The 24,818-nt window shown below is 42.7% G+C and overlaps 1 protein-coding gene across 1 annotated transcript; it reads left to right on the top strand.

Moving 5' to 3' along the window:
- Positions 1-4,305: 4,305 nt before the first annotated feature.
- YWHAB (tyrosine 3-monooxygenase/tryptophan 5-monooxygenase activation protein beta) lies at positions 4,306-23,660 on the top strand. The gene is given in 7 exon segments (XM_024128346.3): positions 4,306-4,497; positions 17,570-17,787; positions 17,789-17,870; positions 20,071-20,194; positions 21,043-21,206; positions 22,231-22,326; positions 22,625-23,660. Coding segments are annotated over 6 exon segments (738 nt in total). The 5' UTR covers positions 4,306-4,497; positions 17,570-17,572; the 3' UTR covers positions 22,682-23,660.
- Positions 23,661-24,818: the final 1,158 nt, after the last annotated feature.

The raw sequence follows: 24,818 nt of genomic DNA, 5'->3' as shown, positions 1-24,818 counted from the left end.
AATGAGTTTTCAGATCGAAAGAGATCATTGAGGAACAATTAGGCATTACATGTCTCCTGATCTTGTGAAATAGGAAATACACAGTCCCACCTATAAAACACTCTTGTCAAAAAGTGAAATCTAATCAAGTCTCTAGATCTAACTACCAGTTTACAGGACATTCAAGGGACAGTGTCACATTTTTAAAACACCACAAAGATCCAGTCAGCCGAATTCAGACCGTGAGAAACACTATAGAAGAATTTATCCAGTTTCTTCAACAAATCAATTGCATTTTTAAAAAAGAGGAGTAGGAATAACTGTTACAGATTAAAAGAGACTTAAGAGATTTAGCAGCTAAATTCATTGTGTAGACTGTGTTTGGATCCTGTTTCAAGTAAGCCAATGTGTTTTAAGTAAACCAATGTGAAACGTCATTTTTGAGACTATTAAGGAAAATTGGACCTGGACTGTCTTATAAGATAGTAAGGAATTATTGTTAATTTCCTTAAGAGTGACCATGGAAGTATGGTTTTTTTTTTTTTTTTTTTTTTTTTTAGGTTCTTACTGTTAGAGCTACATACTAAGATGTTTACTAATGCAATGATATAATGTCTGGGATTTGCTGTAAGACAGTGCTACTAAAAACAGTGTGAGGTACAGTAGAATAGTAAAATAAAGCTGGGCGATGAGTACAGCAAGCCTACTGTATATTCTCTCTACTGCTGTATTTGTTTGAAAATTATCCTAATGTAAAGTGAAAGAAAGAGAAACAAAAGAGGGAGGGAGGAAGCCAAAGAAGGAAAGGGAAAGGAAGGGAGGGATGGAGTTAAGGAGGAAAAAAGGAAGAAAGGAAGGAAGGAAACCCACTGGGTGACTCAAGGCCATTAATCAGAATATTAGGAACAAAAATTTCAGAATATTAGGAACAAAAAGAGACACTGGGGGAGACAAACCAGGATCTTACAGTACACATTTATGTAAGAATGGATGAAATCGAAAACAAACAAAATAAAATCCAAACTTGACAATACCCAACGCCGGCATGAATATGGAGCATCAGGGACTCTTTCACTGCTGGTGGAAATGCAAAATGGTACAGCCACTTTGGAAAACAGCTTGGCAATTTCTCACAAAGCTAAACATAATCTTAACACATGATCTAGAAGTCATGCTCCCAGGTGTTTATCCAAATGAGTTGACAACTTGTGTCCACACAAAAACCTGTACACAGATGTGGACAGCAGCCTTATTCATAACTGTCAAAAGCTGCATCAAGATGTCTCTCAGGAGGTGTATCAGTTTCATAGGGCTGCTGTAGCAAAGTACTACAAACTGAGGGCTTAAACAACCAAATGTATTCTCTCACAGTTCTGGAGGCTAGAAGTCCGAAATCAAGGTATCAGCAGGGCCACGCTCCTTCTGAGATTTCAGGTAGAATCCTTTCTTGCTTACTGCTAGCTTCTGGTGGTGGTTACGGATCCTTCGCATTCCTTGGCTTATAGCTACATCACTCCAATCTCTGCCTCTGTCATCAAATGGTATTCCCCCCGTGTGGGTCCGTATGACCGCTTCCCCTTTTTATAAGGACATCAATTATATTGGATTGGGGCCCACCCTAATGACCTCATCGTAACTGGATTACATCTGCAAAGACTTTTTTCCAAATAAGGTTACATTCACAGGTACCAGAGCTTAGGACTTCAACATATCTTTTTGGAGGACTTGAGCCAATCCATAACAGTAGCTGAATGGGCAAATGGTGGTACATTCATACCATGGAATATTATTCAGTGATAAAAAGAAATGAGGTATCAAGCCATAAAAAGACATAGAGGAATCTTGTATCATAGTGTTTAGTGAAAGAATCCAGGCGGTGGAGGCTACATTTTGTACGATTCCAACTGTATGACATCTGGAAAAAGCAAAACTAAAAGAGAAGTGATTGCCAAGGGTTAAGGTGAGAGGAGAGGGTGAGAGTTGAATAGATGAAGCACAGGGGATTTTTAGGACAGTGAAACTGTTCTGTATGATACTGTCACGGTAGGTACCTAATATCCATTTGTTGAAATCCTTAGACCTGTACAATAATGATGAACCCTAATGTAAACTATGGACTTTAGTTTAAAATGTATCAATATTGGTTCATCAGTTGTAACTAATGTACCACACTGATGTAAGATGTTAATAATAGGGGACATTGTGGGTGGGGAGAAATTGGGTAAATGGGAACTCTCTGTACTATCTGGTTAATTTTTCTGTAAACCTAAAACCGCTCTAAAAAAATAAAGCCTATTAATTAAAAAAAATTCATTATGGAATCTAAGGCTCCAGTATCACCTCTTCAAGGAAGTCTTTCCTGCTCTCCCACCACACACTCAAGATGGGTTAGGTGCCCTTGCCTCAGACTCGCATAATACCCTGGCCATATATATTCCTATGGCTGCATATGCCACATTGTATTTTAATATCTCTTTGTGTCTCTGTTAGTTAATAGCTGTGGTTTGCCGACCCCTGGCCTAGAATGCAGAGGTGGTGAAAGCAGCTAATCTGTGCAACGATAGCAGGCACCCAGGGATGCCTGGCAAAGGGCAATTCTGTTCCCTCAATGCACTGTTGTCATTTGTGGTGTAATTATCATGAGCCCTCCGACCCTCTAGGGTATTTATGAGATGGGGGCCTAAGGTCATATTACATTAAGGCTTACTTCGACCTGAGCAGTCTCTGGATTATGGATCTTTGGTTTGCCAAAGATGGATTCCCACGGGGAAGTTTTTGCACTTGGGAAACTTTTCCAGGGTCCAAATCCTATGGTTTTGATGTCAAACCCATGCTGTTTACATTACACAACACTCTCTTTCAATCTTGCTCAAGTTAAAAGGTGGTGTAGTAAGGGGTCACTGGCACAGATGCCTATATGACAGACAATGTAAATGAAGAAAGCAGCCTGGGGGGTGGGGTGGGGAGGGGACCCTGGCACTTTGACAAGTCCAGACCTTATCTAGAGTGGGCAGCCATTCCTTGGTTTCAGTCAATTGCCACACAGAAATGTGGACACAGTGTTGCCAGACAAGGCAGAGATGGCAGATTTCTGTTCACAAAGAAATCTCTCAGTCTTTAAAAAAATGTTGGCAACTAACACAAAAGGTTTAGAGAGACTGAAAGCTGGCATACTGGGAGGATAAGGAATCATCCAGTTGAACTGGGGGTTTGTGTTGAGGAAGAACTAGCAGGGAGAAGCTGAAGGATAAGGGCAGCTTCTGGAGAACCTTGATTGTCCCACTCAAGGAGCTTATCAATTGTCTTCTAGGTCTGAGTAATCACCAAAGGATTTAAGCAAAAGGACACAATCAGAATGGGGTTTTTCAAAGATCACTTTGGCAGTTGATGGGAGCAGGACTGAGGGTGGGGTGATGTGTTAGAAGTCATCAATAAGCTACGTAAAGGTAAAGGAGAATTGACAAAGGCCATTTACTTTGTTTTATCTCCTACCAGGCTGTAAACTCCAAGACAGCAGGGCCCTGTGTGTCTTGTGTCTCCAGCACTAAACAGAAAGCCTGCTTAATAAATATCTGCTGAAAAGAATGAATGAAAGGGAAGGAGGAGAGGTGAGGCATTTTGAAAAACTGCCTTGGGAAGAGCAGTCACAGGAGTGGGGGGCCCGTGGAGACCTGGTTCCTTTCCTTAAGCTTCCTCTAAGATCCTGGGGAGGGGTATTCAATTAAGAGATCACACACACAGGCTTCCAAGAAAAGGCCTTCGCCGGTCCGATTCCTGGCCTCCTCAGTCCACAAAAGGAGGAAATGATCAGTACCTTGAAGGACTGAAGGGAGGACTAAGCGAAAATTTAGGGATGAGCAATATCTGTCCTTCCCTAAATCCAGTATTCCCAAAGTACACAGCAAAAGGGGACTGACTTCAACCTCCGACCTCGTGAAGATTACTTTTTGGGTGGGGTGGGAACCGATGACCTCGGAGACTCTGGGCCTGACCCGGGCGAGCTCCAAGCCTAAGCCTCAGGCCCGCCGAACCCCAAACCTCGCCCAGTCTCCCTGGTTCCCACACGTCCCCTTTCTAGATTCCCCCTCAGCTCCGCCTCCACTCCTTCCACCTTCTCTTTCCGCTCCCCGCCCCCATTTCCGCCCCCCTACGCCCGCCTCCTCCTTGCTCCCGGCCCTGACCCCCGCCCTCCCCTGGCCGCAGCATCCCAGCTCTCAGCTCTCCTTCCTCCTCCCTCGGTCGGCACCCCTCTCGGGCGGCCGGGGCAGCCCCGTGCGCCGCTCGCCCAATGAGGAGGCGGTGCAGGGGCGGGGCTCGGGCCAGAGCGGAAGTGGTGACCGGAGCGGAAGTGGAGCTGCCGCCACCGCCGCCGCCGCCGCCGCCGATTCCGGAGCCGGAGTAGGTACTGCCGCCGCCGCCACTGCAGCCGCCGCCGGAGGAGTGGGCTTGGGAAGGAAGCGGTCACCGCTCCTTCGCTCCGCTCGCAAGCGTCTTTTCCCCCCCTGCAGTCCTCCCACGGTGAGTGCGGCGCGGGGTCCGCCTGGGGCCCTCGGGGGCCCGAGCCCAAAGCTCCCCCACCACCGGCGGCGTTGGCGACGAGGGCGACCCCGCGGGTGGGCCCTCGGGGCGGCGGCGCGCGGCCTCCTCGGCCCCGTGCGGCCGCTTGCGACACGGGCTCGGCCTCGCCGCGGCCCCTCCCTGTTTCCGGGGCCGGGCCCTTCGTTCTGGGAGAGGCCCGGGCCGCCCTCGCCGCCTGCGTTCCTGCCCGGCGGGCGGGGTGCGGCACCGTACCGGGCCGGAAGGGACATCGAGCCGCGGACCCCCGACCCTCCCTCACTACCCAGCTTCGATCCCCGCGCGACCCCTCCCTGCGCCTTGAGCGGCCAGAACAGACCCTTTCAGCCCTGTCACCCCTGCTCCTCGCTTTCCGGTTTCCACAAATGAAAATGTAACCAAATGCGGGCGAGCTCTCGATCCCCAATGCCCCTGCTCGACTCCCTCTAGATGGGTAAGGAGTTTAACCTTGGGAGAGAGCAGAGGGAAAACCCCCTCCCACTTTGCAGTAAAGCCATTTCATCATCGTTGGCTGGTTTGGGAGCCTGGCAGGACCCGAGATTCCCTGGGAGGCACAGGGTTGAGGTTTGAATCAAGAAAATGCATTTGTTGGAACTGGTTACTGAGTCAAGCGCGATCCCCAGGAAAAAAATGTCGGAAGCTGAGAATCGGAATATTTTCCCACGGTATTTACCGTCATTTAATGCCCGAGTCTTTTGTGTCCTCGCCCCAAATTCCCCCATACTGTGTGTTAGCACGTTTTCAGGACTGAAATTTTCCTGGTGGCCTCCCTGGTGGTGGCGAAGGGGTGGGGGTGATTAGGCCCCTTTTCTGCACAAGATGAGTACATCTTTGTCTACTGCAAATGGAGAACTCACGTGTAATGGGGTTTTCAAAGGTGGCAGTATTGGTAAGACAGTTCGCCAACCTTTCTGTAAAAATTCCTGTCTCTTGTTCTTGCCGTCACTGCTTTTCCCTTTGGTAAGGCTAGATAGCATCAGGTTCTGATTTTACTTGCCCTGTGTGAGAGACAGAATTTGTCAGGATGTTGTTATGAACATATAAAATCAGGCGGCCACAGGAGCCAAAACAGAAAGATGAAGCACTTGGAAGAATATGAAAAATTGTCTGCATTTCTCACTCTGTCTCAATTGTTCGTATGAAACCACACACATACGCAATTTATAGAACTAGACACATGGGTACTCAGCTTTTTGCCTTTTAATGTTAGAAATTTATATGTGTTAATATGTGTTAATGATTTTCGGTCATTTCCTTCTTGACTGCTTCTAGGGCACCCCATTTCTTATTTAGGAATATATCAGTTAGTGGAACCCTCGTTTTTCTAGGATCTGTGTCCTTAGCACACATGGTGAGGGTAAAACCTGTCAGTTTTATTGGACCCAAGTTAGAATTTTACAGGTGATCTTCACAGTGGGAGGCTAATAATCCAGTAGCAACTGCTGAATTATTTCCCAAGCCTCTCCTTTCAATGAGATGAGAAAGCATTCACCCATGTTACAGATCAAGTCCTTATGAGAAATGAGATGATCTGACCTAGACCACACACCTGGTTTCCAGGTTGAATCTCCTCTTTCATCAGTAGCAAATATTTACGGCCTGTCAGCCCCTGGAGTACGGCTCCTACCCTATAATCTTCTGTACATTTCCCATCATGCCGTGCTTGTGTTACGTTGGAGCCATTTTAGAACCGGAGCTCTGTGGATCAGGGAAGCAGCCTCCACAGAACCAGACTGAGCACATTCCCCTAATGCTAGTTCTGGAGGCAGAGTCTCCAGAGGTTTGGGCCACAGCAAAAAGTGCATTTTACCCATTTGGCTGTGGATATAGAAGCAGAAAGAGCACTGGACTTGGAGTCAGATAAATTTGATTCTGCTCTTGCCTGCAGCATTTTATAGCAATGTGGTCTTCAGTGTGTTGCTTAATCTCTGGTTCCTGGTTTCTCTGTCTCCAGAGTTGTCAAGAGACCGTTTTACAGACTGTAAATTGTTAAATATAAGCTTTCAGTTTTGTGTTTTAATCACAGAGTTCACTGTTAAGGGGTTTTTTCCCCCTTGGTTGCATTCTACTTTGTATACATGTTGCTTTCAAAAAACGATACATTATTCTGGAACAGTTTTGTGTAGAGCATCTTCAGTCTTTCTGAGCCGATTTTCTCATCTGATCAATGCAAATGGTAATAGTCTTTGATGTATTATTGTGACAAACTCAATAATTAAAATAAGGGTGTGAGATATACAAGATGCTTAATAAATGTTGCTTGACTACATTCCTGAATATACATATATATACATAAAACATATGCATATATGCTGTAGAGCATAGGCACATACAAAGTCCTTCCATATGATTTATTCATCAACTGATGAGGTAGCATCAAGCTGTAATAATAATAGCTGCCATTTGTATGTGCCAAGCTTTGTTCTGAGCACTTTACACGTATTAACTGAGCCTTCATAACAGCCAATGATAGGTTAGTACTGCTAGCTCCATTTTACAGTTGAGGAAACTGAGGCACAGAGAAGTTAAATAATTTTCCTGGGGGCGTACACACACCCAGCACTGGGTAAGTGCTGGAGCCAGGAATCAAACCCAGGCAGTCTGGCTCTAATGATAGATTTCTACTTGTGGTAGAACAACACATGTATATTTTTCATGTGAATACCATCTAGTAGTTAATTTTTCTTTACCTGTATCTTATTCAAGTAAATGTGTTTGGACAGGAATTTTAGCTATTTTTGGAAACAGATACAGTGTAGTTTCTTGGGGGGGGTGGTTAGTATATTCTGGCATACAGGGAAGATACTGCTGGTGTGCATTAGGAAGCAAGCTTGTGAAAAACCCAGTTTTTCTAGTATTTGCTTCATACTAGAGAGAAAATTCATCAGCTACTTTGTGGCACACTGATTTATCTAATCCTAGGTTCTAATAGAATTTGGTCAGGACTAAAAGTATCTATATCTACGTAAGTAGAGAAAGAATTCTAAATTAAAATGTCCTATTATGCTGCCTGCTCTTTCAGTGGCATCAAACTAAGCAGTTTTCCTTAAATGAGGGTACCATAGAGAATGAACTAAAATTTACTTTTAAAGGGAATTTAAGTTCCTAGGTTCCTACATTTTTCTAAGGACAGGTGACTGCAGTTCACACTAGCTAGGAGGCAAGAAATTAGTTGTATAATAGCAATTTTTAAGCTTTAAAACCATCTTGGTCTCTACATGAATAGATCCTAGTCTTCTGTGTGTCATTATGGAGAAACTAAAAGCTGGATTCTGAGGGAATTTTTCTAAAGGGACTACTTAACTTAGGGAGGAAAAATGGATGAAAGTACTTTCTGTTTTGTCATGTGTATGCTAAAAGCCAATCATCTTTCCGCTTTCTCTGCTAAAAGATCTTCTAACATAAGCATAATTATGTGTTTCTGATACTTACAATGAGATGAAATTGATTGATGGCCTTGAGATCAAGGCATTTCCAGCAGACTGTAGGTTAGTAAGGTGACTTTAAAATAATCTGGCCAGCCCTCTATTGTGTAAGTTTTTTCCTGTACTGGTTAGTTTATTTCATTGTTTTCCCTAAGAGACCCAACAATAAAAGTTATTTCTGAATGGCCTTGACCAGAGCAGAGATTGAAGGAGACAATAAAGTTGATATGAGCCCCGGCCATTGTTATTGTTTGCCCACAAAGCTCACCTTAAAGCTTGTTTGACAGTCTGATGAGTTTTTGACATATGCTGTTTTAAACTAATTTTATTTTGATTTTTAAAGCTAGATAAATTAGGGCTTCCTTGGTGGCGCAGCGGTTGAGAGTCCGCCTGCAGATGCAGGGGACACGGGTTCGTGCCCCGGTCCGGGAAGATCCCACGTGCCGCGGAGCGACTGGGCCCGTGAGCCATGGCCGCTGAGCCTGCGCGTCCGGAGCCTGTGCACCGCAACGGGAGAGGCCACAACAGTGAGAGGCCCATGTACCGCAAAAAAAAAAAAAAAAAAACTGGATAAATTAAGTCCAATTCTCAAACCTGACTGTAATAACTTTGTATGGTTCTTCAAAAAAGTGTTCATTCTCTCTTTTCCTTAAGTAATCATTAAGAATCATATTGATCTTAAGGAGGCGGTGCTACACAGAGGGAAGAGCGTGTACCAAATATACCTGTGTAACAGGTTACTGGGACAATGACACCTACCCTTTAGGATACTTAAGATTAAAGGAGTTGATATAAACCCCTAACTTTTTGCACATTTAGACAGACCATAAATGATGGGTATTTTGTTGTTATTTACTAAACCAATAAGTTGGTGTGGCTTTTTGTATAACTAATTGGTTGGACTTTTGAATGGAGGAGTTCAAGGGCTTTTTGAAACTCAGTTTGAACCTATAAATATAACAGTGGGTACCTGAGAAACGATTGTTCAGAGAGCATAGTGTTGTCTCCTGACTGGAGCTGAGATGGCTTTTTTCAAAGAGTATTCTAAGACAGAGGTTAAATATAGTCTGTATTTTATAGGTCAGAAGTGGTCTGCTTACCTCTGTCCACATAGGAGATAGCAGCCTTGTTCACTTTAAAAAACTGCATCAGTTGATCAGGTAGTTTCACATTCAGTGTGGCAGGCATTGTGCTACATACATGTTGGGTGCCCAAAGATAGAAATTTGGGTTCCTACCTTAAGCTCACAATCCAATGTGGGAGCCAACAAAGACATTTACACTAAATTCTGATGAGTGCTACTTTAGAAATAGGCGTATGTAAGTTAACATGTGCCTTCCTTTTAAAAGTCTTAGGGAAAGCCATCTGGATTGAAAAGAAATGAGGTGTGTAGTAAGTGTCCCTTCACTGGCTGACCGTTTGTAGACTTCTGTGTGGAATATACTGTAGCTGCCATTTTAGTGCTTACAGTGTGCAGAGACTGTGCTAAATGTTTTGCATCGTGATCTATTTTACTCCTTACAAGAACCCTCTTAGGTAGATTTGCCTATTTTATGCATGAGAAAACTGAGACTCACAAGAGATCAGGTAATCTGTGGAGTTGGTGTGTAGTACTGGTAAATTGGACTGGGTTCCATTATGTTGGTGGGCCCAAAGCCTTTGAACCTATTCACAAGGTTGACCAATTGGATTATCTTTATGAATCAGAATTAGCATATTTTAATTTTTTATTCTGTTCCATTGATCACTTCAAGCCAAGAGGTCAATTTATTGTCATGTCTGCTATTGATTCACGTTGTATGACCTTGGGCATATCACTTAACACCTCCATCGTTTCAGGTTTAATTCTGGCTAATTGGACATAATTAACGATGGTATTCAACAAGTGATATGAAAGAAGGAAGGGATTTTGAAGTAGAAGTGATGTTTCCCTCCACAATTCAGTGTTGGCTGGATATCAGAGCTATTGCCTTTGTATTTTAGACATGCTGTGTTTCATTTTCTAACAGGCTCTCTAAAGAGCCTGCAAGCATGTGAATAGAATTACATTTATTAAAGGACTCTGAATTTTGTGTGTAGAATGGCACACAGACCCGGTTTTAGAGCGGTGTTTTTCACTGAGTGTTAAAATTCTTTGAGAGCCAGGAGTACTTCATTTTTTCTTGGTAACACCCACTGAACACCTGGTCCCACTGACTCTCTCAGTCCCTCCCACGGTAGTTTGGCATCTGCTTTTCCTTCAGCAGAGTGACTCCAGGACTGTAACTTTGACGTGACGGTGCTGTGGGTGCTGTGTCTGGGGTGGTCCGTCAGTGAATGCTCTTCAGAATTTACTGTCAGTTCCTTACCCTGTGGAACTTTTTAGCCTAGATTTTTTTTTTAACATCTTTATTGGAGTATAATTGCTTTACAATGGTGTGTTAGTTCCTGCTTTAGAACAAAGTGAATCAGTTATACATATACATATGTTCCCATCTCTTCCCTCTTGGCGTCTCCCTCCCTCCCACCCTTAGCCTAGATTTTTAAGGTGCTCCTGTCAGTTTCCTCTCTCCAGATTCTTAACTCTTCTCAGTTCCTCATCTACTTTGGCCTGTGATTTCTTTTTCATCTAGAAAAACATACATGCACTTTATTCATACATCTGTATTTCTTGTCCCTACCTGGAGCCCCCTTTTTCTGTCCTACACAGAACCCCTCCAACCCATAAAACCAGTCAGGACCCAGCCCCTTTGAAACTAAACCTCCTCCTTTGAATTCTACCTGGTTGCTTCTTCAAGGGGAAGCTTTATAATCCTTAAATATGTCTGCCCTCCCTTCTCATGTTCCTACCCTGAGAGTTTCAGCTCTCTGAGGGGAGGACCCTGCTATTCTGAACTCCAAAAGAGAGGTCTTGGAAATACTCGTAGTTTTTTCATTTGCAGTTATTTCAACACACATTAAATTATATACATTGTATTTTTGTGACATAGCTTAAGAGTGAGAATATATGCCTATTTATTAAGCCTTTACTTTGACCAGTACTGTCTAGGCATTTTATGTATATCATCTTATTTGATAGCTATTAATGTTTCCTTTTAACATTTGAGGAAACTGAGATTTGGAGACATTATTTTAAAAATTACCGAATTTCTCTTTAGAAGCCCAGATTTGTTGTATGTAGGGCTTTCCTAAAAACAGGTCCCACTCATACGGGTTTCATGTTGGAGCTGCAGTAATCCTGACACCTGATAATGGAATCCTCGTTTTAAATTTCTAGCAAATTATTAAACTCAATTAAAGCTCAGTATTTTAGAATTGAGCATGTTCTTTTCCTTGAAAACAAAACATAGCTGAAAGTTAATACTTCTCAAGGCCACATTTCATAAGGTCCTTTGCAGTGCTTTTTTTTTTTTTTTAATATGGATTAGCAATGGATAGTCATTTTAATTTTAATTTTTGTACCTTCTTATCCTTGGATGTCTCCTTCTGGCCATTGGGAAATGACCTCAGGATTCTGCCCTGGGCTAGAAAAATATCCCTTAGGCAAAGAGTTGAGATAGAGGGGCTAGGTTGGTTCATATATACTTTTGTTTTAGCATTCACTGTCTGATTTAGGGTTTCATTTATTTGAGGGAAATCCTGTTATTTCATGGGCACCTTTAGAATTATTCCTCATAACATTCTTTAGGGGATATTTTACAAAAATGGAAGACTGTTGTGCAGCTCCCGCCACCCCATACCTCTGTAACAGATCTTTCTGAGACATTAAATCCCTTCTTTTGATGGCCATGTAATCTTGTGCCAGCTGTGTCTTTTCAGCCACTCCCCTGTTGGATATTTAGACAGTTTCCCATTCTCCACTAAGCAGTTGCTGGTTTAATCAGCAAATGCTCCCCAGTCCTCTGAAGTGCTGCCTGCAGTGACTGAGAGAGATAGATGCCCGTGCTTGAGAGCATGTCAGCATCTTCCTGATCTGGGAAATCTCTTGGTCCACCACAGGGTTAGACCTCTTGTGGCCTCTCATACATTTGTCCCCTCTGGTATCTTGACTCTGTGCCGTTAGTGCCAAGCCTGACGAGGAGACTGTAGCCTTTTAAGGCTTTTTAGGAGCAAATGAAGGCTCTCTTGGCAGGGTTTTTCTTGGTGGGTCCTCAGTTCAAAAGTCTCAGGAGAAAAGTAGGCCCTGATTATAAACCATCACTATTTGGCACCACTTAATGAAATCAGGAACTAATGAATGAAAGTGTTACAGTTGGGACTTCCCTGGTGGCGCCGTGGTTAAGAATCTGCCTGCCAAGGCAGGGGACACAGGTTCGAGCCCTGGTCCGAGAAGATCCCACACACCACGGAGCAGCTAAGCCCGTGCGACACAACTTCTGAGCCTGCGCGCCTAGAGCCTGCGAGCCACAACTACTGAAGCCCGCGCGCCTAGAGCCCATGCTCCGCACCAAGAGAAGCCACCGCAATGAGAAGCCCGCGCACCGCAACGAAGAGTAGCCCCCGCTCGCTGCAACTAGAGAAAGCCAGGGAGCAGCAACAAAGACCCAATGCAGCCAAAAATAAATAAATAAATTTATGAAAGAAAGTGTTACAGTTAACAAGTGTGTCCGTTTTTCAGGATGTTGAGGGGTGGAGTCTTATCAGGAATGTTACATTGTAACATATTCGCTTACTGTACAGGATTAATTAGACTTGTTTTTCCTTCTCATGGGTTGTCATCTTTTTTTCTTAATTCCAAGCTCACATGTGTGGGCTAAAACAGTGATGTGTAGGTACTATGAGAGGAATAACAGTACTTCCAATTTGTTGTACACTGTGCACTTTTAAAAAAAGATTTCCACATTTATTATCCTTTGATTCCCTGCACCTCATCTTCAGAGCACCTCTCCTTAGGTAGCTGCTGTTGCCTCCAGTTCAGAGGTCGGAAGACAGATTGACCGAGCTCACACGGCTGTGTAGTGGTAGCCTCCGCACTTACACACAGGCCTCTTGCCACACCACATACAGGTAGCCTCCCAGTAATGACCTGCTGAAAAAATTCACAGATACTTATTTGAGTATTAGTTTTGTACTTGGCAAAGTTTTAGGCATTTAGATGAGAAACGAATGTGAAGCTTTCCTTTGAGGACATACACGTGTAACGCTGTTTGTAAGTGGTACACCACTCATTACTTGGACCATAGAACATATAGAACGGAGGCCTAGTGAAGCCTGGACTGTGTAAGAGGCTACGAGTGTGTTTGGATTCATGGGCAGGGTAGATCAGTGGGGGCTGGGATATTCAAGGAAGGCTTTCTAGCCCTAGATGGATGGATAGAGTTTACATAGGCAAGGAGTAAACGGGGGGCTTTCTAGATGAAGGGAAGTACTGAAGTAATTTCAGACAGGTTTAAGCATGGTGATTAAGGGTATTTGGTGATGTCCAGCCCGCAAGAAAGGTACATGTTGGAGAACAGTGGATGCGAAAGCCTAATAGGTACAGAGGAGCCGAATTATGAAGGACTTGGCAAGCCAGGTAAGAGTTTAGATTGGGTGGAGTAGCCAAAAGAGGGTCATCCGAAGTTGCTGAGTAAGAGTCCGGGTATGACTAAGGGTGATTTTGAAATCAGGTGCAGAGGTACATGGAGTGAGGTACAGATGTAATGAGGACGTAATGTTTTTGTGAAGAATAGGTGCTTTGAATTATTTGAGAAGAGACAGAACTCTACCAAATTTGCAACTTTAGGATCTGCTTGCTCATTCAGGGAATATTTGTTCATGCCGATTCTGTGTGAGGTGCTGCGGGGGGTGTGCCCTCAAGGAGTTGATGGTGTGGGAAGGGGCGTACGCGATACAGACAGATAATTGTAGTGCTGAAGAAATGTGCTGAGACATTAAGAGAAGTATAGATGCAGTGCTCTGTGAGAATATTTTCAGCTTAGAGCAGTGCTGTCCAATAGACACAGGATGTGAGTCCCACGTAATTTAAAATTATCTGGTAACTGCATTTTAAAAACGGGAAAAGGGGCTTCCCTGGTGGCGCAGTGGTTGAGAGTCCGCCTGCCGATGCAGAGGACACGGGTTCGTGCCCCGGTCCGGGAAGATCCCACATGCCACCGAGCGGCTGGGCCCGTGGGCCATGGCCGCTGGGCCTGCGCGTCCGGAGCCTGTGCTCCGCAATGGGAGGGGCCCCAGCGGTGAGAGGCCCGCGTACCGCAAAAAAAAAAAAAAAAAAAAAAAAAAAAAAACGGGAAAAGGATGAAATCAATTTTCATAATTAAAAAAAATTTAACTCCAGGGCTTTCCCTGGCGGTCCAGTGGTTGGGACGCGGCGCTTTCACTGCGTGGCCCAGGTTCAATCCCTGGTTGGGGAGCTAGAATCCCGCAAGCTGCGCAGTGTGGGCCCCCCCCCCGACAAAAAGTATTAACTCCGTATATCCAAGACGTTTCCATTTTAACATGTGGCCAGTGGCTGTCTGATTAGACAGCTTAGGTTAAGCGGCCTAAGAAAGGTTTCATAGAGGGGATGCCATCTGAGCCGTGCTCTGAAGAATTTTATATGCAGAATAAACGGGAAAGGACATTCCAGGCAGAGGGATGGCTTGGTGAGCACGGACGCAGAGACGGAGAAGCATGTGTAAGAAAACCATTTTGGCAGAAGCACTTGCTGTGCAGAAGGCATGTTTTGGGAGAAGCCTGGGGAGATAGCTTGGAAAACCTTCACTGATAGGGGAGGAAATCTGACTCTCCTGTCAGTAGTAGGGAACTGTAAAGGATTTTGAGCAGGACGTGACTTGATCAGAACTTTAAAGTGGGTCTGATAGCAGATGTGAAGGTTAAAGGTAATGAGAGGCTGAAAGCAGTGGGACTAGGGAAAGATGATGGATGGGAGGTTTATTAGGGATGTAGAAGTAGGAACAATTTCATTTCTCCCTTGTCTGCTGCCGTCCTCCAAACCGCTGGGTGTTGTGTAACCCATTTCCTGTTGAAATTGGTCTAGCTGCTTCAAAATCCATGTTATATAAGTCAAAAGTTATGTAAGCAGTAGGCATCAGGACATTTAGCTATGGATTTTGTTTGTTGTAAGTTGTTGGGGGTGTGTGTGTGTGTGTTTAAAAATTTTTAAATAGATGACTACATTCTTTAAGGCATGCATTCAGTTTTACCATATCATCATGGTTCTCAGTCTCCAGGAGCTCTTGCAGTGATCCCAAAGAAGCCTGAAATAGATGGCCCCAAACGAGAAAGGCCACATTTTATTTTGAGAAATAGGGCGTGTACATTTGGGAGGTCCCAAGGAGTCGTCAGGATTCTTGGGAGAGAGATGATTTAACTTTTAATGTTTGGGAAGAGGAGAAGTCGGGGGGTTGAGGGGACCTTAGTTGAGGGGCCTGGTAGAGCCAAAGAGTTTCATGGCATCCCTTAGGCAGTGCTAATTGCATTTCTCTAATACTCTTGTAATTCTGCATGGGATAGCTTAGCTTTGAATTGGCTTTGACCAGGACTTTTATTACTTGGAATCCTTCCTGCGTAGAGTTGCACAGGTGCTGTTTCTGTACTTTGGAGTGGGCCACTAGGTGACTTCTAACTCTGAATTAGCCTGCAAACTGGAAACTTCTAAAGTTCATTGAAAGTTGGCTTCCCTCTGCCTCTCACTTTTCGGGATCATAAAGTAGGGTTGTTTAAAGATGGAGATAGTATCCTGATCAGAAAGACATTACGATTGAGAAAGTTAGACATATGGAGGAAGTATATAATTTTAAGAGGATGAATAGTGTATTTGCGATGGACTTTGTGTTAGAGTAGGACTAGGTTGTGTTGTGTGTGGTAATAAGCAGCCCCCACATCTCAGTGGCTTCATGTTGCATGTCCAGCGCGGGCCTGCAGGGATCTCTGTACTGCATGGTCACGCAGGGACTCAGGCTACAGAAACTGCTGTTTTGTGACAGCACCATCTAGATCACATGGCTGCCGTGAGAGAAGAGAGCCTCACGTGGTTTTTTGCAGTTTCAACACATGGAAGTAGCGTCATTGGACAGAACTAACTGTATGACCCCTCCGAAGCGCAGAAGGGTTGCTGGGAAATGTGGGAGAGCGGGTAGATTATTATCTCTGTTGTAGTCTGATTCTGGTGATGTGGGTGAAGTCAGACTGATCAAGGTGAGATCTGCTTCAGAGTGTAAGGTTAGAATCAGCGAGCCTTACATGGGACACAGCTCTGAATATGATTTAGATAATAAGTTGTGGGAAGAAAACTCACAGTTCTGAACTAGAGAAGCAACTCTTTCTGAGTTGTCTAGATTTAGGGTGTATCTTAAAATTGTGCTCCATCTAATAAAACTTTGTTTTGTGGTAGGGTCCTGTCTGTAGAATTTCTCCCTTGAAAATACAGAAATGACTTGAGGCGAAGCCACAGTCTTAAATTGTGATACAATGTATAAAGTGATAAAAGAATTTGTTTTAAAAATATTGATATTCTTACCCCTCTTTAAAGTAGTATTTTATCTTTTTACACCTTAAGATATTAGTGTATTTTTACACTGTGGCACAGGTGGATGTACAATTGAAATTTAAACCAACAGTACATAAAACTAACTCTTATTGGTTAATAAATAATTTTTTAGCTACATGTTATCCAAAAATTATTGCACTCTATTAATGGTGATTATTATAGTGGGGAATTGAATATGGTGAGGTGAATTATTTAAAAGGGATTCACTGATTGGTGTATAGAGGGTTTGATAAAATGATAAACTGAAATCACTAAGATTTTTGTCTATTTCAGGAAAACTTTTATGCAAACTCAATTATGGTTTGCATTTCTGTTGCTGTGCATCTTGGTGAATACACCCATATCTCTTGCAACCTGTACCACGTACAGAGTTAGTGCTTGATATTTGTATATAATGTCTAGACTTTTCACGGTGCCTTCACATAGATGAGGTCATTCGCGCCTCACAGCGGCCCCTGGAGAGTTGGGAATATTCTTATTCTCCAGTTAGGAAACGGAAACTCTCGGAGGCTGAGTGATTTGACCAAGGTCATGCCACTTGTAAGTAGCAGAGCTGGTGCTAGGTAGAGCCAAATCTGCCTGCCTCGAGTCTATGCTCTCGTGGAGAGTGTGTCCTTGTAACAAAGCACGTTGCAGAAGATGTGATAAAAATGGCTCGTATTTTTTAGGTACCTGTTGCTTCATGGGCACTGCCAAATATAACACTGAAAGTCATATCTTTTGCTTTAAGATTGATTGAAACAGTCGTCCCACTTCAGGTGTTTTTCCACATACTTTGGGGAAAAACAGCAAAACCAGATAATTCTTGAAAGAAGAAAAGGACATATACTTAATTCTAAAGAATTAAGCTGTCTCTGTGCATTGAAGAGGCAGATTAGGAAAGTGGAAGAAAACAATTCGAGAGACAGAGACTTGAGTTTGAGTTCTGGCTCTCTACCACCTCCTAGCCCTGGGCATACCACTTGCCTCCTCTGAACCTCCATTTCTTCACCTCTTAGAGGGGGGCGGGATTGTTGTGAACATATCTGCCCTGTAGGACTGTTGGGAAAATTGACCAAAATAGTAAAAAAGACCATAGCAAAGTACCTAACCCTCTCTCTTTCTCGTGCTCTTGTTCTAGGGAATGACCATGGATAAAAGTGAGCTGGTACAGAAAGCCAAACTCGCCGAGCAGGCGGAGCGCTACGATGACATGGCTGCGGCTATGAAGGCAGTCACGGAGCAGGGGCACGAGCTCTCCAATGAGGAGAGAAACCTGCTGTCTGTTGCCTACAAGAATGTGGTCGGTGCCCGTCGTTCTTCCTGGCGTGTCATCTCCAGCATCGAACAGAAAACAGAGGAACGAGAAGAAGCAGCAGATGGGCAAAGAGTACCGTGAGAAGATCGAGGCAGAGCTGCAGGACATCTGCAACGATGTTCTGGTAAGAGGCCAGTGTTCCTGTTCTAAACAACGATTTCTAATAGTATTCATTTCATGTACGAATGCGAACGCTCAAACAGCTCATGAGAGAAAGGTGTCTGAACATACTGGGAAGCTGCAAACCATTTGCAGCTAAGTTTTAAGCATACGATGTGATTTTTTTCTTACCTCTTAACTGATCAGAGGTTGCTCGTCTCTTACGGAGTATTTTCCTCTCCCTTCCAAAGACCTCTGAAAAACAGGTACATTTGGTCAGCATCCCTCCATCTTTTCTTTAGAAGTTGAGGGCAGAGAGGCAGGATTTTTGATAGATGCAGCCACAGAGAGGCTATTCTCTGTTTAGTCTGATGGCAGTGCCATCTCCAGTAGGGGAGAGAGGAGCAGAAAGCCGACCTGCCTTTTAGCCTCTCCCCAGTCCCTGCACACGTAGAGTCCAGTTTTTGTCTGAAAGGTAGCCGTGTCCATCAGTTCGGGCCTGCATTCCGAAGGCAAATCAGAAGTGGTTTGGGGATTCTCCTCTCTGGTGTTTTATATAAGCCTTAGTCAGATGACTGATTCCTAACTGCTTTCCCTCGAGCCATGATCTGGGGTTGGATGGGAGGGGTGCATATCCTAGAGCAAATCATGATCATATTGTCTTTCCCTCACATCCTGAGCCCACTGGGAACTTTCTTTTTCTTCCAGGTGAAATCAGGTAAAAATGAACGGTGAGGGCTGCTTTGAAGGGAAAAGGAATTCACACTTGTGGATCTACCTCCTCCCCTGCTGGCTGCCTCTCCGAGTTACTGCCCTTGACACCTTTCTTTTGAAAACCAGTACAAAGCTTGTCAGCCTCCAGGCAGTACTCCTCATCCCTAACCCATAAGGAGTTACACCCTGTCTGTCTGCAAGGAATATTAAAACGACTACTGCCCCCTGCATCTTCTCACTTTGATTGATTAAATCCCCTTACAACTAAGCTTTTGCATTGAGCTGCTCTTTTTGTTAGAGTCGTGGTGTAAGAGTGTCATGGCTAAATTTGTTGCCTGTTGGTAATTTGGGGGTTTGTTAACGGTGCACTAATTCCTGAATGTTAGGTACATCTGGTATTCAGATGAAGTATGGCATGCATTCCAAAGGCAAGAAAGTTCCCTAATTCCTGAACTGTAGACCAGCTTTTATGAGCATCTGAAAGAATGTGAAGAAAAGCATGGTACTTACTGCCTCTTAACCAGTTTTTCAGGATGCCACATTCTAAAACAACTCTTCGAAAATATTGCTCTGTATACGAAGCTTGGACTCCTTCAGAACTGCTTTTGTTGTAAGCATAAATGTTTAAAGGAATTTATTATTAATAATAGTTTTAGCTACTTTTGGAGTGCTTACTGCGTGCCAGGCAGCGTGTTAAGCACTTTGTGAACATTGGCTCATTTATCCTCATAAGTACGCTGGGAGGTGGCTATTATGCTTCCCTGTGTGTAGCTGAGGAAACTGAGGCTCAGGGCGATTAGGTCATTTGTCCAGGGTCATACAGATAGTAAGCAGCAGAGGAGGGATTTCTACCCAGGTCCGATCAGTTCGAAACTTAGTTCTTGGCAGGTTTGCCCTATTATCGCGTTTTTTTCTCCCAAAATGGAAAGATTTTTTTTTTTCTCTAATTACAGAATTAATACAAGTTCATGTTTTTTTTTTCTTTTTAAAAAAGCACAGGGCAGAAGACTATAAATAAGAAAATAAAAAATCAATTCTAATTCTACCACTAGAGAACCATTATTAACATCTTGATAAATATTCTTCCAGACTTTTCCCTTAGGTATTTCCATGCATGTACACATATCTATTTTAATATTAAAATAGGAGTCACATGGTTTTTATTATCTGCTTCCCCACCCCACCCCAGACTTCTTTTGGAGAACCTTTCCAGATTATCACAGTAGTTCTGCATCGTCATTTTTTAATGCCTGTGTAGCATTCCATTGTATGGCTGTACTTTAATCAACCCCTTATGGACGGTCAAAGTGATTTTTAATAGACAAATACTGGCATCTGTTATGACCTGGGCTAAAAACTATTTAAAAGCTTTGGATGAAAATTATGATTTTTTTCAGTCTTCCAAAAAAATTATTTAGAAGTGGTAGTGTGTATCTTGAATCTCAAACATAGTTTTAACATCTTGTAAGTAATATTTCCAGATTCTTAACAGAATGTGAATCACTTTTTAGGAGCTGTTGGACAAATACCTTATTCCCAATGCTACACAACCAGAAAGTAAGGTGTTCTACTTGAAAATGAAAGGCGATTATTTTAGATATCTTTCTGAGGTGGCATCTGGAGACAATAAACAAAGTAAGTACTTTTTTTTTTTTTTTTTTTTTTTAAGAAATTTGACCAATAGTGGAGCCAGTTTCATAATAATTTTAAGTTTTTGCTTTGTAGTCAGAATGTAAAGGACCGCAGCATTGTGCTGACCAGTGTTAAACAGGGTCATGGGAGTTGACAATTGTATCTAAGGGGCAAGTATGGAGGGCATTAAAAGTGTGGTGCAGTAGTGCATTTAAATAGATCTTTATTTTAAGGATTATTTGGTAGCTGTCTTTTAGAGGTGAAACTTTAAAATGTTTGGTAGAACGAAACCACATAGTAAATAGAGATGTGTTTCTTTTGTCATTTACATGCATTAGTGTAATGGTGACAATTATAGCTATGCTTTATTAAGTGCCTCCAGTGTGTCTCATTTATCCCTCACACAATGCTAGGAGTATAGGTGGGAGTCTGTCCTTTTTTTCTGATAAGGAAACCAAGGCTCACAGAGGTTTTCACTTAGTCCAGACCACACACTTAATGAATAAGAGTTGGGGATTCCAGCTTTGAGTCTGACTCTGAAGTCCATGATTTTTCCATCAGAGCTCATTGTTTTCCATGTTCTGTCTTGTTCAGGGTTATTTCTGTATTTCCTAACTGCTTTTGTAGACTTTGTCATCATGGTCTTTGTTTTTCCTCAAAGCATTTAATATGGTACTTGGATTAGAGTACACATTTAACAAAGGGTTGTTAATCGAGTGGTAGAGACACTGACCCTCGTTTGATAGCGCATGTGCTCCAGCCCAGTTTGGTAAAATAATTTGATAGTGGATCCAGCATATGATGCAATCTGTGAAAGACCCAACCTTTCATATTTTTTATCTTTCTTATAGCCACTGTGTCAAACTCCCAGCAGGCTTACCAGGAAGCATTTGAAATTAGTAAGAAAGAAATGCAGCCTACACACCCAATTCGACTGGGCCTGGCACTTAATTTCTCCGTCTTTTACTATGAGATTCTAAACTCTCCTGAAAAGGCTTGCAGCCTGGCAAAAACGGTGAGAAAGACCCTTTGTGGTTTCTCTTCTTTTTTTTTTGGCAGAATTTTTTTTTTTAATTTAAATTTATTTATTTTTTATTGGGGTATAGTTGTTTTACATTGTTGTGCCCTCTGTGGTTTCTGATCATAGTAAAACTGCTTGTGCTTTTTGGTACCTTTTTAAAATTACCTGAACATAACTCATTGTCTTGGACTTTTGTGAAGATTTTTCCGGAGGTAGGAGTATATATCTTTTATGGAATAAATACACACCTATTACTTCTTGACTTCTCAGTGCCTTCTGCTGATTTTTGTTTGTGTTGTTTGATTACTCTTTTGGGGCTGGGGGTGGTTGTGGACAATCCAGGGAGAAGGTAGTTTGTTGTTTTTGTCATGCTTTGGACTGTAGGCCTCCACTGTATTGTACATTGTCATCCTTGTACCAAGATTGGAGGTTATGGCTTGTAAAGGAAGGAAATCAGATCTTGTTTTCTTTGTTAACTGAACTACCTCCTGTCTTCTTTTGGTAACCCAGCTGCCTTTTCTACATATTTTTGTAGTCTTTCAATATGCACACTCTTTTAAAAATTTTTAGTTGGTAAAACTGTGTGAAATGAATGCTCAAAAGTTCCATCGCTTAATTGAATCAGATTTAGTGGTGTGAACTTCTGTTCTCCGTTTATCCCCTGTATCCAGACCTTTTGAGTTTCATCTTAAAGAAAAAGGGCGGATTACTAGAAATGTCTTTGGTAATTGAAAAATCATGTGAGTTTGCTTGGAATGAGTGTGCTGGGTTAACAGTAATACCTGTTGACTTAATAGGTAAAGGTCACATCTAGGAATTTTTGTCATTTTTGGTTGACGCTTGATAAACCAGCATCATGTGTTTGCTGACATAACTAGCAAACAAGGTAACAATGACCTAGGTTCCCCCAAAGTACTGTACAGAAAGAGAAATGATGGTCACTTGTTAGCAGAAAAACATTGGGCTAAACTAGTTCCAAGGAACCTGTGACTTCTTTGCTGAAGGCTCTTTGTTTTAGGCATTTGATGAAGCGATTGCTGAATTGGACACACTGAATGAAGAGTCTTACAAAGACAGCACCCTGATCATGCAGTTGCTTAGGGACAATCTCACTGTAAGTACTGCTGATTCCATGAGTGCTTCTGGAGGGCTTATAGCTTATTCCTATTCCTCTATCTCATAATTCACTCTTGCCTAAGGCTCAAGAGAGGATTTGTACCCTGTAAGTGTAGTTAAGTTTTCAAATTGGTTATAAATGCCTACTGAAGTTTTGACCTTTGCCATCACTGTCTGCAGTAATATAGGAAGAATTTTAAACAGTTGAATGAGATGAGATGATACACACTGGGCCACGTCCCTGAGGAAGCTTTTAGTAGCCCTGCTTTGTTTATAGCTCTGTTTTTCTTTTGCAGCTGTGGACGTCGGAAAACCAGGGAGACGAAGGAGATGCTGGGGAGGGAGAGAACTAATGTCTGTCGTGCTTTGTGATCTCTTCAGTGTCACTCTGTACCCTCCACGTATATCCCTTTGTGCGATAAAAAAAAAAAAAAAAAAAAAAAAATCGTACGTCGACTTTCAGTTTTTCACAGCCTCAGCCTAGCAAAAATGGTCCATGGGATAGGCAGCTGGTATTTGTATCTAAAACTCAGATTGGTCACATAAATGCCACGGCATTCTGAAGTTTTGATTTTGATGAACATTGACAGGATTACTGTGTGTTTAATTTTTTAAAAAAAAACTGAACACTGTGATTATGAGGTTTTGTAATTTAGCAGAACTCTTACTGGTAGAAAACAAAATAGACCTGAATTATGTGTAACTTTTTGGAAAGCTTAATTCAATTCAAAACAGTCACTGAAACACAGTTCCATTGTAAAGTTGTACAGAAAGTTATAGAGATTGTATTGTGACACTGGGACTTGGAGTGAGACACCTAGTTTGGCATTCGAGTTTCATGGTAATTCACAGTGATTCTGCCTGTTCTGTTCAGGGCTTGTAGACACTTGACCTGTTGGGGCTGTTGCCATTCAAAGGTTCATGACTGCGGATGGCCACAGTGTCTTCCTCTGAGGATAGTCGAAGCCAGAAATTAACATTCTTGGTGGCAGATAACTGGCTTATGACACCATGCAGAGGTCCAGTGCTCACAGACCACACGTGATTCCAGCCCCTTTCCTACAGCAGCATGTTACTGATTGGCAACTTGTGCTTCCATAGTGGAATCTGTTTTCCCTGTAACCACGAGCTCAAGAAGGAAAAGAAAAAAGCCGTGTATCTTATGAGTGGCCTTATCTGTTTCCTGGGTAACATCTTTAAGAATAATGTTCTGCAGAGATTGCCTTTTACTTGAGGAGTAAGTACTCAGTCTTTGGGTTCTTCCTAGCTCGGGGCTTTAAAATTTTGAAATCTAAACATTCTTTCCCACTGTCCTTCTTGACTGTTGACTAATTTTTTAAAAAAAAACTGAACACTGTGATTATGAGGTTTTGTAATTTAGCAGAACTCTTACTGGTAGAAAACAAAATAGACCTGAATTATGTGTAACTTTTTGGAAAGCTTAATTCAATTCAAAACAGTCACTGAAACACAGTTCCATTGTAAAGTTGTACAGAAAGTTATAGAGATTGTATTGTGACACTGGGACTTGGAGTGAGACACCTAGTTTGGCATTCGAGTTTCATGGTAATTCACAGTGATTCTGCCTGTTCTGTTCAGGGCTTGTAGACACTTGACCCGTTGGGGCTGTTGCCATTCAAAGGTTCATGACTGCGGATGGCCACAGTGTCTTCCTCTGAGGATAGTCGAAGCCAGAAATTAACATTCTTGGTGGCAGATAACTGGCTTATGACACCATGCAGAGGTCCAGTGCTCACAGACCACACGTGATTCCAGCCCCTTTCCTACAGCAGCATGTTACTGATTGGCAATTTGTGCTTCCATAGTGGAATCTGTTTTCCCTGTAACCACGAGCTCAAGAAGGAAAAAAAAAGCCATGTATATTATGAATGGCCTTATCTGTTTCCTGGGTAACATCTTTAAGAATAATGTTCTGCAGAGATTGCCTTTCACTTGAGGAGTAAGTACTCAGTCTTTGGGTTCTTCCTAGCTCGGGGCTTTAAAATTTTGAAATCTAAACATTCTTTCCCACTGTCCTTTTTGACTATTGACTTTGGTTTTCTCTTCTCTCTCTCAATTTCTGTCCTTCAGCTTCCTTACATTGTTTTCTTTGTGCATTCTCTTTCTCTTTGCCTTTTGCTCACGGTTTAGTACTAGATGATCAGGGACAGGGGACCTGGAGTGGGTGAGGGATGTTGATGAGCACTTCATCGAGCCAGCCTTGCTTCAGAGAGTTGAAAAGCGCTTCCCGCATCTCAGCTCTGTCTTCTTCCAGTTCTCAGAACGGTGGTTGCTCTTCAGTCACACCAAGATCTGACTCAAAAAAAGTATTTTTAAATATTCATGGTTTCTCCTTATATTGCAGCCAGCCCTGATGATGCTTGTTAGCACCTGTCACCAGCTCTCCCAAGTGTAGCCATCCTGTCAAGTTCACAGACACGTTTCAACAAGACCCTGTAATGCAGGGAAGTTGCATGAACACTGCGATGG

Source organism: Physeter macrocephalus, chromosome 14 (assembly GCF_002837175.3).
Source record: "Physeter macrocephalus isolate SW-GA chromosome 14, ASM283717v5, whole genome shotgun sequence".
NCBI classification, from domain to species: domain Eukaryota; kingdom Metazoa; phylum Chordata; class Mammalia; order Artiodactyla; family Physeteridae; genus Physeter; species Physeter macrocephalus.
This window is presented reverse-complemented; position numbering and strand designations above follow the sequence as displayed.